Source organism: Ammospiza caudacuta, chromosome 8 (assembly GCF_027887145.1).
Source record: "Ammospiza caudacuta isolate bAmmCau1 chromosome 8, bAmmCau1.pri, whole genome shotgun sequence".
Taxonomy (NCBI): Eukaryota; Metazoa; Chordata; class Aves; order Passeriformes; family Passerellidae; genus Ammospiza; species Ammospiza caudacuta.
Window position 1 is genome coordinate 21,291,637 of NC_080600.1, and position 17,704 is coordinate 21,309,340.

Sequence of the window (17,704 nt, forward strand, 5' to 3'; positions counted from 1 at the left end):
CCTGTTATTTTTAAGGCATGACAAATGAAGGGGAAATGTATTGCATAATCTTTCCTAATTTTACATGCCTGCTTAATGCCTGAAAAAAACCTGATTTTTTTCAAGTACAAAATTAAAACTACTTTTTCTTCCTAAAAGAAAAAAAAAATAGACTGAAAAGATCTCATGGAATTTTTCACTTGTTTATTGCTAGAATAGCAAATTAACAATGCAGCACTTTCTTATAAGAAACTTGTTTAAGACTATAACTTTTGGCTGGGCAGCTAAAGATATGGACGACACAAAACTGCAATTATAAAGCTTTTGGCTTTCTTTATCTTGTGTCACTATTATGTTCTTTGAAATCTGTGGAAGATTCCATGACAGGTTTTGAAGGGTTTATCAAGTCCTCATAAAATACGCTATGGTTGTCCAAATTTCTGTTTCTATGTTTTATACTTATACCACATTCTTCCCCTTCCACCTTTTAAAAAAATTTTATTATAGACACTCACAAATGTTTCTTTCCTCCCTAGAACTGTTTACCTGCAATCCTGATATCTTTTCTGAAACTGTTGTTAGTTTTCTTTTTTTTCATATGACAGTGTTACTTAATCCTTTATTCCCCCTTACTGAGCCTCTGTATAAATTGGTTCATATTCCTCAGATTCTTGATTAGCTGCTGGAATTCTTCAGTCTTACATACTGAAGAATTATAGTCTGCTATAGTTTCCCTGCCTCAGAAAAGATCCTGTCAGATTCAAAAAATGCTTTCATTGCTTGTCCAAGAATGAATTAATTGGGTTTTACTGCAATTTTTTTGCCATAAGCAATTTACACCTGTGCTGATGACCGATTTTCACTTTGGTGTTTTCTGTATTGTACAGAGCATAAATCAGTGTAGAGCTAACATTTCTTACCTTTTATTGCATAAACTTACTTAATTTTCTCTTCACATGACAGAAAGTTGACTTTTCTGAAGAGTCGATTCCTGTTAAAAAAGAAGAAAGAAATGGTCAAGAAACATGTGAGACTGTTAAAGAAGTGGAGCAAAAGCAGCAGGTTAGTTCAATTATTTTTTTTTTTAATAACTAGAACTCTTTCTTAAAAGGCTCTGTGCATTGCTAGAAAGATTCTTGTTTTTCAGTCTTAAAGCCTCCATTTGGACGGGGGTTATCAGTGTAGTCTTGGTCAATTGGTTTTCAGTTATTTTCAGTTACCCCTTTCCCTTCTATCCAGTCCACATATTCTCCCCTATGAATTTTTATTTTTTAGCATTTTTTACATGCCTGTATATATCCTTTTCTCTTCTAAGAACTATTTCTTTTGTAATCTTTTATCAATTTTCCTTTGGTCCTATTGCCACAGTATTCTTAATGTAGAGGTCCTCTTTGTGACCATTTTTCCTTCTTGAAAAAGAGAACTTCTGCTTGAACTCTCTCTTTTAAAAATAAAACTTAAGGGAATATAAGAAGTAATAGTGGAGACTGCTGATAGTATTCCTAGAGCCCTAGATTTCTTATGATGCCTAGATACAAGTTAGGAAAATTTTTGGTTTATAAGTAATATTCTATGAGAGAAACATAGCTCAGAATTTGAACTAAATAATTGTGCAGATGATGATTATTTGCTAAATTATTAAAGTCTTTATTGGGAAAAAAGTGGGCTTTTAAAACATTTTTCTTTCAGATGGCACCAGGTGAATTGCTTGCAAATTCAGAAAGCATTGGTGAGAAGAGAGGCAATACTCTGTCTCCTACAGGCACTAAAAAAGTATGTGTTTTTCATATTAATTTACATTTAATCAGATTGATGGGCATCATTGTGTGCTCTCAAGGGAGTTCTACTCTTTAATTTGTTGTGTATCAAAAGTGAGGACTATTGTTATAATGGTAAGTTTTGATTATATTCTCATTTACAGTAGTACCAAAAACCTGAGAAAACAAGCACATTGATTCAGTTTAAAAACTGAATCAAATTGTATCCTGTGAATAACAGGAAACAGAGAAACAATGATGGAACGCAACTGCAGCTGTCAGTAGTTCAGTAGGACATCACGTCAAATATAATTTGCTGTAATATTGGTATAACACTATAGAAGAAATAACAGAACTCACCATCAAATAATCATCTTTATCTTCATCTCAGAACACTTAAATTGGATTTCAGTTGCCAAGATTCTCTGCATCAGAGATCATAAATAATTCAAAGTAGGGATTGCATCCATGTTGAGGACAATTCACAAAACATAAGACAAGACAGAGTATGCATTTAGAATGATAAAAATCCAAGCAGACAAACATCTTTTTTTATGTATATACAATAAAAGAATATTAAAGTTTCCAAATAATCAGTGAATAAATGAAATCTTAGAAATGCAGGCAAAGCAAAGCCAGATCTATGTTTTATGAAATTAAGTAGCTTAAAGAATATTTTGGAGGCTTGGGATCCTGGATGTAAATGTAAATAATTTCCTATGTAAAATAGTCTGATAATTTGGAGTGGGTTTAAGTCCTTAGAAAGGTAGGATCCATTGGTACACAGATTTAGAGATCTAAAAATTCCATTTTGCAAACTGCTAACATAGAAAAATACTGCAAATATTAAACAATGATGCTTTGTAGAAATTCAACTAATATCACTCCCTTCAGTTCAATACAAAATGCCCTGTAACCTACTGATGAGCCAAAATTAAACCTAATTAATTTTCTTACCTCCATTCCAAGTCAGTGGGAGCTGCAGCATTGACTCAGAGCCCAGATTTCACTCCAAATTTTGTGACTGCTCCAAAGAGCGTCCCTCCGGAGAATCTCTTCGGCAGGTGTCCATTGCTCTATTTTGCTAAGCCACAGCTTTGTCAGTCCTCATCAGACTGAGTCTTAGCTGCCAAGGAGAGAAGTCAAGGGTATGCAAAACAGCAAATATCATATGAGGATTGTGGCAGCTATGATGCCTCTACCCTTTTCATCACTCCATACTTCACTTAAAGAAGTGGCAGGTTCATCTCACTAGAGCCTCGAATAGCAGGCCAGCAATCTCTAATTTTGTCTGTACTTCTGCAAGCTGCTTTCCCAGTATTAATTTGCTTCAAATATAACCCTCTTAAAAGTGTGCTAGGCCTTCTCATGGCACATTGATCCTCCTGCCTTTTTGGTGCCATGCTGCCAAAGCCTATCTGGCAGCTCGCTCACTCACAGCTCACCTGTCATTCTTTTCCATTGCCTTTTCCCCAGTGTTATTCTTCTTCCATCTCTTCAAGGGTCAGAGTTCATCAGGGGATGCTTGTGGGAAACATTTTTATAGAAAAACATAAACTTCGTCTTACATCTGAATTGAATTGTTTAGTAAAATAGACACAGTAAAATCCTAACCTGCTTCCAGTCATTTTTTGTAGGTCTGGCATGAATCACATTGTTTTGAAATAAGAAAGGTAATAACTTGGGAAAGCATCTGTATTAAAACTAACATGTCTAAAGAACCAAGGTACATATGAGATTCTATTATTTCTGGGCATTTTAAAAATGTTTTTGCTAATTGTTAGATTGTTTGAGCAGTAGAGGAAAAAGAAAACCAAAACAAATATGCCATCACACTCTTGTACTGGATACTGCTAAAGAGACCTGTTTTGGAAAGCAATGAAATTCAGTGTACCACCCAATTTATTTGAGTGGGCAGTTTATAGGTGATAGAAACACTGCTTAGTAGATTACTTATTTGTGTATAGAACTCAGCAATGAGAGAGTAGCTTAAGGAAACATTATGCACAACTTTGCTGAGAGCCTTTGCACAAATGAAATCAATCTGAATATGTGATTACATTCACACAAAAATCAAGAGGCAGAGACTTAATTAACAAAGCAGATGACTTTGATGCTTTGTGATTAAAATTATTGCACTTATGCCTCACCCAATTCTCTTTGAAACATGATGAGAGGGATTATTTTTTCCTGGATCCAAGCTAACATAATTTTTACATTGCTTCATTGCTTTTCTTTTAATATTTGGGAGGATCTTTTAACAGCTGGCAAGTAAAAAAAAAAAAAAACCAAAAAAGAAAAAAAGAAGGAGGAAATATGAAATGCTTGGAAAATGTTATAAAGGTGCTAGCTTTATTATTTAACCAGTCCAGCAACTTGGCTGTTAATATATTTTCATTGCTAAATATCTGTGTCCCCTTTAAATGCAATTAGGCAACCTACTCCTCCTCCTCCACCACCTTTCCCTTGCAAATGCTCATATAAACAGAAGCTACAGGAAATCCACAGGTTGCCCTTTGTTTATGGAAAGGTACTTTCTGTTTTATTGTTACTGTTATAATAAATACTTATACATAGTTATAATAATATTTTCTAGAATCTATTTGAGCAGTTTTAAATTCCAATAAGCTGCTGCAACATTTTCTGATTGTTTTTTGCCCCATTTCTTTCTGCCTCTCAGAATACATCAAGCCTAATTAGAATATTGTTGTTAGATTTTGCATGACAAGGGGATGTATTGAATGATAACTCTTTCTTTGTTTTCCTTTGTCTTCTCTCCTTTCTCTTCTTGCCCCTCCCAGTTCAAGGAGAGGAATATATTGGCTGATATTTCAGTTATCTGTCCAGCTGGTGAGGATCTTGTTTCACAGGATACAGAGCTGTCATCCTCAGCCAGAGAGGATGGTTTACAGACTGAATTCCTGGCAGAAGAAGCACCCTCTGGAGATGAATATGAGTGTATATCACCCGATGATATCTCTTTGCCACCGCTTTCTGAGACACCAGAATCCAACCTCTTACATTCTGAAACAGAGCTAGAAGAGCAGTTCTGTTGTAGTTCTCATAGTCTGCATGTCAGTTCCTATAGCTTGCAGAAAACCACTAGAACGGTAAAACTGATGGAAGCACCTGACCTCTTAACAAATTTTGCTTTTGCTGATGCTACAAATAATAGAATGGAAAGCCCATCAGATCACTTTCAAAAGTTTTCTATCTCTTTATCAGATTCTGGTCCAAAAGTCAGAGCAGAATCTCCTTTGACTTGTAGCTCACAAGGAATATCTGAAACTAGCACTGCTTCCTGCCCTATACAAGCCAAACCAGTAGACAGCATGATGAGTGAAACATGCAAAACACATTTACAACACCTTGAACTTCATGAAAGCATGGCAGAAACGCAAGAAAAATTGCATGCCTTGAATAACTGTACTAAACCCCAGGACAGGCTGCATGCTTTGCCCGATGCATTCTCAGGTTTCGTGTTCCAATCAGACGCCACCAGAAGCTGTCAGAGGCAGATGGTTACCCGAGAAGAGATTAAAAGTTCTTCAGAAAAGAACAGCATGGCCAGCCTAACTGGACAGGCGCCTAACTTCTCCCAGCTTCTGTCTAACAAAACCGTCATGGAAGGTTCTCCGGTAACTTTGGAAGTAGAAGTAACGGGATTCCCAGAGCCTACACTGACATGGTGGGTAGCTTGCAATGAGAAGCAGTAAATAGACCTAGTAGTGAGCCACCACAAACCTTTCATAACCAAATCAGTTAATCTGTAGGCTAGAATAAATGGCTTGTATCCTTTCTACTCCACACTTCTGCATGATTTCCACCTTCAGAATTGTTTTCAACAATTAACCAACTTGAAATAATCTCTCTGTACCATATTTTAGGAATGAGAGTATCAACTAGCTGCAAACATATCCAAGGTTTTCAAGCAAAATCATCATACAGTTTTCCTATTCTGGAATATGGCATTCTACTTGTTCAATGCTTTCTTAAAACAATTGCATAGTTCAGATTTACTATAAATAAACTTACCTGCATTTTCCCAGGCTCTGGGCACTACGTATGGACAGACACATACATTGCATGCACACTGAAATATTTATATAGTCACTGTGTAGATGGGAACACATTTACATGTATGTGAAAGATATCAAAACTAAGGTTACATGTTAAAAAACACCACCTAAATATCTACACTTAGAGAATCACTTTTATATCATATATTGGTGTGCATGGTCTACCTCTCTCTTAATTGCTATGTATCTACTTAGATTACTTTATTATTGGATTTGTGAGAAATATAGATGATGCAATATAAACATCTGGACTCTAAAAATTCCCTGACAAAGGGAACAGGGACTGAAAGGGGGCAGGATTTCAAGATTTTTTTCATAGTTCTATATGTTATGTCATGTATTCCTCCAATTTTACCTCATTTGTCTGTTCTCCACTTATTCCGTTCGTCTTTCAAAAAGGAGGCCTTTCTTTTAATGATTAAAACTAAATATGCCTCTTACTGGAAAAAATTGATGTTAATATTATTATTACACATTTAAAGAATTAAACTGTACGTTTTTGTTACACTGAAATTTTTTTGGTGCACTGAGAAGAGTACTGGACACTGCAACCTTGGTGCTATAATCTGTTGGTATCAATAAAGTTACCTTGTTTTAAATACCATTATTGTACAGACTGAGGAGTATTATTGGTGAAACAATATATTTATTTTACTGTAAGAAAGCATTAATTTAGCACAAAAATATATACACTATTGACAGATTTTCTTTCAAAAAGATAATATTCAATTGGATTAATTTTGCAAATTAGAAATTCATGAAAATGGGAAAAAATGTTTTAAATTTAAAAATTACCAATAACATGTATTTTGTACTGGTATAGAAATTTCTTTGGATATGCATGTGGAAAAATATTTTCATGTTTTTGTTGGGTTAAATGTAGCCTGTGCTGAAACATCATGGTGCAAGTAGAGCCAGAATTTTCTCTAAATTCCATTTTTAAATCAGGTGCCAATACCAATGCACTGTGATAGATCCTTAAGTGTTAGAATATGGCACCAGTTCGCTGAAGTAACTCTTGATGCATTGTTCTATCCTGTTTGTTGATGTGAGCTAGGTAAATGTTAAGTGGGCTGGGATGGAGGCAGGTTCTTGGTGAGGATACAAGTTTAGAAAGTTTGTTTGTTGATCCTTTAGAGCCTATTTTTGAGTTGGATGTGGACTGACTTGGGACCTATTGGCAAAAATGTCTCAGTGCAAAATCAAGGGCCCAGGCCCTTGTTACCTCACTAACGCTGCAGCGAGAGACTTGTAACTTGTCTGTTGAAAACCATTTTCAGAACCAAATTTGTATAATACTGTTAAGAATGTATTATCCAGTAATTTGCATTGTTTAACTGTTCATGCATATTGACAGAGTAAGTTTAAAACTGAGAAATGCGATTACAGCAGTTCTCTGTCTCTTGCTGCTGCTGTAGTGTGACAGAGATTGTCTGAATTTGCAAAGTTCTGTGCGGCATGCAGTGATAAAACTCTGACTTGCAAACTGACTCTCTGCTTCAGGTACAAGAAGGGCCAGAAACTGACTGCAGATGAGCACTTAAAGCTTTTACAAAAGGATACAAAGCATACTTTGTTCATTCAGAAGGTGTGTGATAAAGATGCTGGCCTCTATGTTGCTCGGGCTAAAAATTTGAACGGCACTACCTCCTCAAGTGCCATTCTTCACGTGCAAGGTAACAGGCCACCTATTGCAAGAATAAGCTGGATAATGCTGTGTGTCATCTATATTAGTGTATCACTAATGTACTGGCTATTCACAAAATAAGTACAATATTGACTGCACCAGACTTAATTATCACATGTTGAATTTATTTTCTTACACTGCATTTTCACAATATGTACCAAACCACTTTTTATGGCAAAATGCATATATTGCTTGTTTCTTTATTACCAGTATTCTGCATTTATTCTACCTTCTCATAGTGATGTTGAGATAAAAATTTAACGATGATTTTTCTAGAATCTGAGGCTGAGTTTTGCTTTCTAAAACTGTAGGCATTCCAAAGCATTGCAAACAGTTTTAATGGTTGTAGGTTTTAAATGTCAGTATAGAGCCAGGTAGAGTGCTCAGATTGTTGTATATTTTGGGATATGTCTTCTCTTGGGATGGGATGTGAAAGGTGTTGGAATTTTTTTTAAACATAGAATGTATTTTTTCCACCCACGTGCTTGCTTGTATGCTTACAAAAAATATTTTTAGAACAAAGCTTTTAAGTAAAGGTATCGTACCATTCACGATTGAACTAACATAGATCAGATTTAGATCTGTCTCAGCCCAGCATAGAGTCTCCACAAAGGAAAGCTGCAGTAGATCCAATAGAGTTGGGATTGTGCTACAGAACTGACCCAGAACCATCAGGATTTGTGTAAGTGGCATCTAGCACACAATAGAATAAATGTTTACAAATGAAACATTCCACTCTGCTTGAACAAATGTCTGTGATACTTTCTCTGCCTTCTTACAAAGTTAGAGATACAAATATTTCTAATAATCCTCTAAATTGTTTGTATAAGACAAGAAAGTTAATAATTTATGAAGCGAGCATTAGCACTCATTTAAAATTTTTAACGCACCGATTTCAAACAGAATCAACCTAATTGGAGAACTATCCAAAAGTGTATTCAAATAAAAAAAAAAATCAGTCAAGCAGAATTATCCTTTAACTTAAAACAGTAATAAAGTTTGTGTTTCCTTCTTGACAAGGACAACCACAAATATATTTTTTTATTGAAGTTCTAATTTTTTAACTATTACATAACAGTGATGTAATTGTGCCAGTGGAAGACTTAATTTATATATCCTCAAATATAATGTCATTCTTCAGCCTCAGTATTTGTTGTATTTATGCAGTAAAAAGAGTTGACAAACAGCTATATGATTTTTTTCCTGCCTCTTTTGACTACCAGCTTTCATGTTACAATTGAAATTGAATTGCTATGGAAAATGTTTAAAGATTAAATATTTACTTTCTCTTGCATAATTTTCTGGAATGAAGTGAACCTTTTACTGTGTAGCTTCCTATGAAAAGAATATATATTGTAATTGCCGAGGGTCAGATATTTTGGCCTAGTGACTGCAACGTTTAAAAAATTCCTGTAACTTTGAAAAAGGAGAAGTTCTCATGATATAACCTCACAGCAAGGAGAGGTAGCAGGAGGAGGAAGTGATGAACAGATGGGGGAACACAGTAAGTTCTAACTAACTTGGTATTACCCTTAATGAACCACTTTCTAAGTTCAGTCATCTCCCAAAAATGTAGATTCACAAGAATTTTCTCAGGTATAAATTTCACCTGTTTTCCTGCACTGTATTTTACATTTCACAATAATGACAATTTAGATCTTAATAAATCATTGTAGAAGTATATAATAGCTTTGTTTGTTTGCTTGTTTGTTTGTTAAAAATTTCCTCTGAGAATTTAACCATTTCTGTGAATTTTAGGTAAACAAAAGTTGATTTTGTGAGCGTGGTATTGCATCTACTTTCCATCAGGAATAGCTTTAAAAGCACAGTTTTTAATGGGTGGATATCAGCCACAATTTTAATTGCTGCAAGAAACAAGATTTCAAAAAGAGTGATTAGAGATACTGGATTCACAGCAGGACTCTGAAAATCTCATGGTTTTAATGTTCTGCTTTGTAAACAAAGACATAATCAACACTGGTTACTGCTGTGCTGGCAGTCTGGATTTAAATACCCTTTATTTAAGGACTCAAATGAGTCCTTAAAAAAATTGCTGGAAAATTCCAGCTGTGTTCTGGCTAGATAATATAAAAAAAAAGGAAAAAAAAAAAGAGTGACAGTGATGTAGTCTCATGATGCATTAGTATTTCTTTGAAGGAAAAAACCACTCATTCTTCTAAGATTATTGCAGCAATAATCTTAACATAATGCTTCCCACTCTCATTGTTTTTTTTTTTAATAGTTTATACTACGCATGCTTTATCTCTTCCTTCTTTTAACCATTCTGCAGAGCAGGGAATACATCTGGGTGTTTTGTATGGTTCTGGTTCTTTCATGGTTCACAACTCTGACTTCCCCTCATTGCAGTCACAGTTTTGAGCCTATAGTTACATCAAGATCCCAAAATGTTTACATCTTCCCAATGGCTCCCTTATAGAGAAGATTTAAGCCTCAGCCCCACCATCCTTAGAAGAATGACATTAGGCACATAACCAACCTACACTCCCTTCCTCCTTCCCCACATGAAGACACCCTTTAAGAAAAGGTGAAAGATATTGCCTGACTACAAGACATGGAGTTGTGTGAAGGGGTGTTTACACAAGGTACCTAAATTTGGAGTGGGAAAGGAATTAATTATTTTAATTTTTCAAGAGGAGCAGCCTGTGTGAGGTCGCAGGTTTGAGTCAGTAGGCAGAGGGAGGATGAGTCATTACCCAGATTGGATCAGATGTGGCTGGAGCTGCAGTGGAGAAGGTGAGTTCCTCTCAAATGACTGGTGAGGTATGCTTACTTCTGCACCTTTCTCTGGAGACTTTTCTTGGGTAAAGGGATCATTTTTGTGTGGGTATTATTGTCTGTGGTCTAGAGGAACTGTCTTGAAAAATTACTGCCAAGATTTTAAAGAGGTTACACACGGTATTCAAGGAGACTGGAGCTCTGGGATTATGGATATTTCAGCTCAATTGGGTCATGAGACCTGCTTAATATTCCTAATAAAGGAATCCTTCTGTTTGTGTTAGGAGCTTAACTGAGACAAAATCTCAAAACAATAAAGTACACTGTTGATTTAGAGTAATGCTGAGCAAATCCAAAGTCTCTAAGCAGCATGGTGGGAATCTGGCTAGCATAAATTCACAGAGAAGACAGGGGAAGTTCATAAAATTGTTAATATTTCAAGACATCAGAGACTGGAAATTACATGCCTAGAATAAATAGATTGAGAATAACTGTGAAGCAATTTAATTTAAAAACTGGCTGTTAAAACCAATTTGGATTGACCTACACACCCGTGTGTGAGAGACTTCAGGCAGGGGTGAAGACTCTGTAATAGACAGAAGGTGGACTGTTCCCCTGCAGTTTTTGCATTCCTCCAGGTTGATGATTTTTCTGTGCTTATTCACCAGTTTGCAGCATAACTCTACTGGTCCCTACAGATAACACATGGAATATTTAATAGTTGTCAAATTATTGCCTGAACCTGTAAGGATGGTATTTCAGTACCACTGGCTACCTGATTATTTTTTCCCACAATGAAGGAACAGATCTGTTCTTTCTAACCCTTGCGGATGTGGACACTATGGGATGTCCAGCCAAGAAATAATTTGCAACTAACAAATTTTCTTCTGAGTTTTTGTTATGATATCACAGGAAAACCACTGGTGAAATATAACCATCTATTCTGTTTTGAAGGTTGCTGTCAAATGATAAAATCTTCTTTTACAGCAGACTTTGTTGAGGTAAAGCCTATGCCTGAAAAAGATGTAGGAGTTGTCACTTCATGGTTTTATTTGCACATACTTTCCCCTTTGCTCTCTAGAAACTGAACATTTCAGTTTTTATGTTCTGCTGCCTTACTGATATAAAGTCAAGATGTGGTCTGATGATGATTACTGTCACCTTTCCACTAAGATTTTTTTTTTTATGGTAAAAATCATTCTGGTATGAGATGCAACATGACTAAACAAGGTAATTCAAACTGCACAAGTAATGGAATCCAGCCAAAATTATCCCAAGGAGTGGCTGAAGCCCACTTAATGTTTTCTGCTGGAATACAAGCCAATCATATTCTATTTGTGACCTATTGCTAACTGCCTGCAAAGAGTAGGCAGGGATGTAAACTTGGTTCTCTTGCTTGAAGTGAAGCTGAAGATCTCAAATTTCTGGGCTTCAGGTGCATGCAATGCAATGTAGGTGCGGCTTGTACATGCTAACCTTCAACAGCTAAGAACTGAGTTGTTTGAGCTGCTCTGGCTGGCTAATACAGAGGTCACACAAGGTTAGCACAAATATGGGAGAGTAAAATTTACATTCCTCTGCGTTGCATTGGTGCCTCAGTCCTGCAGTACCTAAAAAAATAAAAAAGCAGCAAAGCTTGAAAGCTTATTGCAACTAAGAGCTCACCTAAGAAGTGAATTTATTAATACAGTGGTCAAAATGTCTGCCTCATGATGCCAGCAGACCCACACTTGGCAATAGTAGCCTTTGGCTCAATATATTTGGGGTTAGAAGCTGATGGGCACCTGTGTGAGATAAGCTGATTTTGTTTCTTAATAGCATAAAGAAAAAATTTTTGTTCTTAAACAATAGAGTAATTGCAGCATGGCAGTTTCAAACTCTGTCATTTAACACACATTTCAGAACCTTTCTATTTCGGAGAAGGCCAGTGATAACTTTTGTCAAATATTTTGGAAATGTGGTACAATTTATATTAAAGAGGAAGAAGGAAACATTCTTTATGTGATAGAGATGCAAAAAGATTTTTTTTTTGTTGGATGTCTTTGTGACTTCTTTTGTTAACATCCTCTTTGCATTGCTTTACATTCCTTGTGTCAAGAATACTTAGTCAATTCTAAGCTTGTCTTCTCTTTTTACTGTAACCTTGTAGGTGGAATATAAGTGGAACCTCAGGTGGTAATACAAAGATTCAATAAATCTAGCTTTACAGCTCATTAAGTTACAAGTCACAGAAAGCAATGCTTTAATTCAGTACAAACTGATGCTGATGATCAAAATTTCTTCCATTTTGATGGGTTAATTTGTATTGATCAGTCCTTGTAGAGGTTCAGGTGTCATCTGTCCTTCCTCAGTTGGCATGAGGCTGGCACAAAATCAATCTCATGTGGTTTGGATATTGCAATAGAAAAGCAATTACTTGCCCATCCTTCATCTGAACCAAACTTGTACTGGTTGATGTGGTAGCGCACGGTCTCAATATTAATGATGGCCAAAATAATGACGTGGTCAAAGTAGCAGAGAGGCATCATTCTGCCCTTCATTAGCTGCAAATATCAATTTTTAAAATCTTTTCAATAACTTTTTTTTAAACTAAAATAATGGATGGGGGGAAGTGAAGAAATTGTGCTGTAAAATAATGCACTAAATTATAAAATTTGCTCTCATGACTTTATCACTTTAAATTTGTGTGGAATAATTAATGTTCTGTCTTCACTGAAACAATAATTCACACAGATTTGCCTAATATCTTATCAAATAACATGATTCTTTACCACTTCCATGGAACTAATACTACTATGCTGATGCATTAAATTCTTGGGTGCTTAATATCCATGTTTTTTAACAAATGTTACATTAGATAGATAAATGATGTTTGCCAACTGTCTTGCAAACAAGTTAACCGGAGTTCCACACATCAGTAAAGGCACTCTTTGTCTGTCAATGTGATAAACTTTACCAGAACAGATTATTTGCTTCTGTTGTTTTAATTATGTCTCTTAAAACATAGTGAATATTGATTTGATTTTTTTTTCAGTACAAGGAGAACAGCCAAACTTTGTACAAAAGTTTGGACACAGAACTCTGCATGAAGGAGAAGATTTAATCCTGCATTGCACTATACATGGAAAGCCCAAACCACATGTCTGCTGGACAAAGGATGGCATCCAAGTGGTATCTGGAGATATCAGTGTATGTTTTAATGTTCTTGAATTTTTTCTTGGGAGAAAGGTAATTTATATTGCTTCGTGGTACTAATTATCCCCTATGTGTATTCTCTTGTTTTACAGATTGAGAAATTAGGAGATATCTATTACCTTTTAAAAAGAAATGTAGTCCTTGCTGATAGTGGGAAATATATCTGTGCTGCCAGCAATGAAATTGGAAAGGCACACTGTTCTGCTTTTGTGACAGTGATAGGTGACTCGTCCTGCCAGCTGCATGCTTTTTGGCACCCTCTTGCCTTGTTACATGAGCAACTAATGTACATGTTTTGTTTCAGAGAAAAATAAACCCCCCAGCACTTCCAGTGTAACTCAGGCTAAACCAGAATGTGAAGATGGATACTTTTCAGAAGAAGTGAATGTCACCACAACAGAGCTAGTTCAAGCCCAGGACACACCATGGGAGGGAGAAGGCAGGCCAGTGGCTAGTTGTACTCCAGTAAGGTAACCTGCATCTTACTCCATGCTGCAACTTGTACTACTGCAGCAACCGTAAGGACCTTAATTTACCAAGCATCAAACACTCTTCCTAATCTATGAATTTTAGGGCAATATATGTAATGTGCATAATATGTGACTCCTTTTTTCACTTAATTCTTCGTCCAAAGATATGAAATTTTTAGATCAAAGAACTAGTAATACATTAGAAAATTGAGCCTGTGCAAGGTATTTATGTTTAGTAAAATATTTTTTGAAATCTAGTCATAATCTAAATATTAATATAAGATTGAAGAGTTTAAAACACAAAGTATTACAGAAGTGCAAATTGATGGACCTACATTAAGTTTCATTAACAGAATATATAAGTGAGGTTTTCTACTAGGCAAGTATTATTCTGAAGCATAAGTAGCAAGCCCAATAAGACAGGAATTGTCATTGTTCATTAATTGATTAAAATAACAATCCTTCCCATTGGGCAATTTCAGATTAAATAAATGAGATACATGAAGTCACTAATCCCTGTGACTTTCAGTACAGGATTAAATCTCATCTCAGGAATTTAGGCTCTGATAAAAAAGAAAGAGCATTTTTGTCTTTAAATTTCTGAGGTTTATCTATCTAGACGTAATACAACTTGTAAACATAAAGGAAAGTTTTTGCATGTGTTGATTCAAAAGCTTTGTCCTTTTCCTTGTGAGCTGCCTGTACACTATGCTTCATGGCCAGTTGACAAAGCATTAATCCTACATATTTTGTTCAGGGTTTTTTTCCATATTGCTGTGCTATGGCAGCTATTCCTTAGTAAAAAATGACATGCAAGATCATCATAATTTTGCATAAGTTACATACAGAAGTATGATTAAAACACGTAGACTGTATGGAAAGTTTAGATATATCCAAATTTTTTCTCTTATATTCTTTTGTTTATAGCTAGTGTCTTCTGGTCAGTAAGATGAGATTTAGAATATTTTATTTTCTCTCTGTAATTACTGTTTATTTGATCTCTTATATTTTATTTTCACAAGACCACAAAGGTATTGTGGTCTAAAAATAAGGGCAATATTAACTGACCTTTTTCCAACAGGTTTAAAGAGAAGCTTTGGTTTCAAGGAATGCATCTTGAACTTGAAAGGCCTTAAGAAATTAACTTCAGTTTGAGACATGATCCCATTCTTCTGCCTGATGCAGTGGAACAGAAGATGGACTGAACTGCAAGATGTCTGATTCCTGAGCATGTTTGTGTTGTTTGCTGTGTCCATTAGTAGGTATTGGCCATGGGTGAGGAGCAGATGAATTTTGGGTGCTATCAAATATATATCTAGATTCAAATTTGTATTTTGTTTCTTTACAAATAAATCATTATTAAAATTCACCTGTGCACAGCATTTATTAGACTGTGATTTATGATTTCTTTTGGGTTTGCTCTGGATTGTTGGACAAATCTAACAGAAGGGGATGATGGAGAAAAGAAACACTTTCCTTCAAAATTGCAGATCTCCTTGGTGATTCACTAGTGCTCACTATTGTGTTTTTCTACAAATTTTATCAGTGGTATTAATTCCATTAATAGGTCTTCCCAGTAGCTAATATAGAGAATTAGGATTTTTAAAAAAATTATCTTATAACTACAAAATTGTTCAGTTTATGAAATAGCGTGTTGTCATATTTCTAACACATTTGAGACATTTTTTGGAGGTCAGCCATCAAAAGGAGTAGTTACTTATATTAGCAAATCTTGTCTAATGCTTGAGTAGCAGCAGGAATGTCTTCAGGGAAGAGAAAGTCTCTGAGTCAGCATAATGGACAAGTCTTCCACTGCAATGTTTCTGCTTTCAGGACTAGATTAGTGAGACAATGCAGTCCATTTCCAGCTGGTGCCTGCTATTGCAGCTCAAAGGAGAGGACTGTGAAGTGATATTAGTGCTAGCCTCAAAGCACAGTTTTAGTTTAGCCAAGGACTCTTCAATAACAGAATTCCTTAAGTGTCTATTCAAGGTATTAAAAAAGCTCTGAACTGGAATTGAAACTTTTGGATTGCAGGCCAGTCATTAGCATGACAAAGCATTAGCTTTGTCTCCATCTCTTGCGTTCACAGTTTAGGTGTGTTTTCGAATTTACTGCAAAGCTTCTTGTAGAGAAAGACAAGGACCTTTGTAGTGTCATCCACTTGCAGCATTAAAAAAGGTAGTTCAGGAAAAGCTCCATTCTGGATGGCTGTTTGGCTGCCACAGCAGTAAACGAAACAGCTGCCCTTGCAAATAATTGTTCTTGAGTTTGATCCATTTGATTCAGATTTTCAAAGCCTTACTTTTGAAAATTTTGTGAAATGATTCACACTTCTCAGGCTTCTGCTTCAGTGTATTCCCAACAGCTTGGCCAACACCACAGACACACATGGATTCCACATCTACTGTGCAATTCCATGTTGTCCAACATTCTGTCATTCTGTACATGCACATTGGTTAGACCTGCTCTGGTCTTGCATACCACTGCAATGCACTCACACTTCTCACTGGGAGCAGATAGGGATTTAAGCAGTGCAGCATTTTTGTGCTTCATCCAAGTAGATGTCATCTGTGCAAAATTGGCACCGAAACAACATTTTTAAGAATTGCTTAAATCATAATATTAAGATATTAGATATTTTTCTCCATCAAGATGCAGGTTGGATAGCAGAAACTTAAATTTAACTCCAAGTTAAAGTACAGGCAGAGAGGAAATGAGCTGGAAAAAAATATCATGTACATGTCTTCACCTGATCACATAAATCACTCACTTGACGTTATGGAAAAGTCAGTGGCACTCTGCCCGCAGAAGAGTCACAAGGCTATGTATATGTGCACATAAATATAGTAGCTGCAGACTGAGCTACTTGCTCTGCATATTTACTCTGTATATCTCACAAGCTTTTCCAAAATGGAATGAAGAGAAGTATCAAACATCTTATGGATCCTATGCAATTACCTTTCCCAACTAAGCCCCTTGTTATGTGTTATTTAGATTTAGAGATGTCATAGAAAATACTATGTTTCTAACTGTACTCACATTCAGAGGACTGAAAAAGTACATATCAGATGTCCATCCCCTTCTTCCCCCCAGATTATAAACCCCCTAAAATTAATGTTCTTTTCTAAAAGCTGGAACCTTTTAGCATGGCATATATGATTTCCTATTAAGAAATTCATTCTGTAAAAATGAAAGTGTAGAATTAAATTCTTTCTGATCTTGGATCCTCATCATATTTAAAGTTGTGGGTTCTTTTTGATTTTCCCCGATTGTTAGACTAGGAGAAAAAATAATATTTAGGGGCTTTTCCTGTTGATTCACAAAACATAACTCAGGAAAAAAGTTTCAATGTTTCTTTAAATAATACATGGGGCAAATCAGAAATCTGTGTATCTGTTCTTACTTATGATTTTCTTACAAAATAGTAGAAAGTGGTGTTTATAAATAAATAAAGATCTATTAACTTTGGCCAATGAGTAACACAGCTATTGCTTCAAGTGTTCCCAGAGAATGGATCCATTGTGAAAAATGGTAAGTGTGCTTGTTTCTTTTCAATTTACAAATCATAGATGTCTACAGATTTGTTAAAAGGTTTCCAAAATTGATGAAATATATGCATCTATTAAATGCTAAGGACTGTCTCAATGTTAGATAGAACTTTTTCCCAGTACAATGATGTTAATTACTGTTTTGTGGAAGGAAATAGAACACTTAATCAGTATGTTCCTTACTCTGGGTGCAGGTTTTGTTAGTAAGGCCTGCTCTCTAAAGTGAAGTGCTGAGAAGGCAAATGTTTCT

General features: G+C 35.6%; 1 protein-coding gene across 4 annotated transcripts in view; it reads left to right on the forward strand.

The window, feature by feature from the left end:
- The window catches only part of CCDC141 (coiled-coil domain containing 141), a 55,931-nt gene extending 40,665 nt beyond the window's left edge, over window positions 1-15,266 (forward strand). The window contains exons 22-30 of one of the 4 annotated variants that reach the window (XM_058809492.1): window positions 943-1,041; window positions 1,669-1,752; window positions 4,538-4,694; window positions 5,229-5,424; window positions 7,319-7,491; window positions 13,273-13,427; window positions 13,526-13,655; window positions 13,738-13,903; window positions 14,985-15,266. In XM_058809492.1, the coding sequence (XP_058665475.1) occupies window positions 943-1,041; window positions 1,669-1,752; window positions 4,538-4,694; window positions 5,229-5,424; window positions 7,319-7,491; window positions 13,273-13,427; window positions 13,526-13,655; window positions 13,738-13,903; window positions 14,985-15,039 (1,215 nt within the window). In that variant the 3' untranslated portion in view covers window positions 15,040-15,266. Of the gene's footprint in view, window positions 1-942; window positions 1,042-1,668; window positions 1,753-4,537; window positions 5,425-7,318; window positions 7,492-13,272; window positions 13,467-13,525; window positions 13,656-13,737; window positions 13,904-14,984 lie in introns of all 4 variants that reach the window. The other 3 variants (XM_058809490.1, XR_009274993.1, XR_009274994.1) reach the window with 3 other exon arrangements.
- Window positions 15,267-17,704: the final 2,438 nt, after the last annotated feature.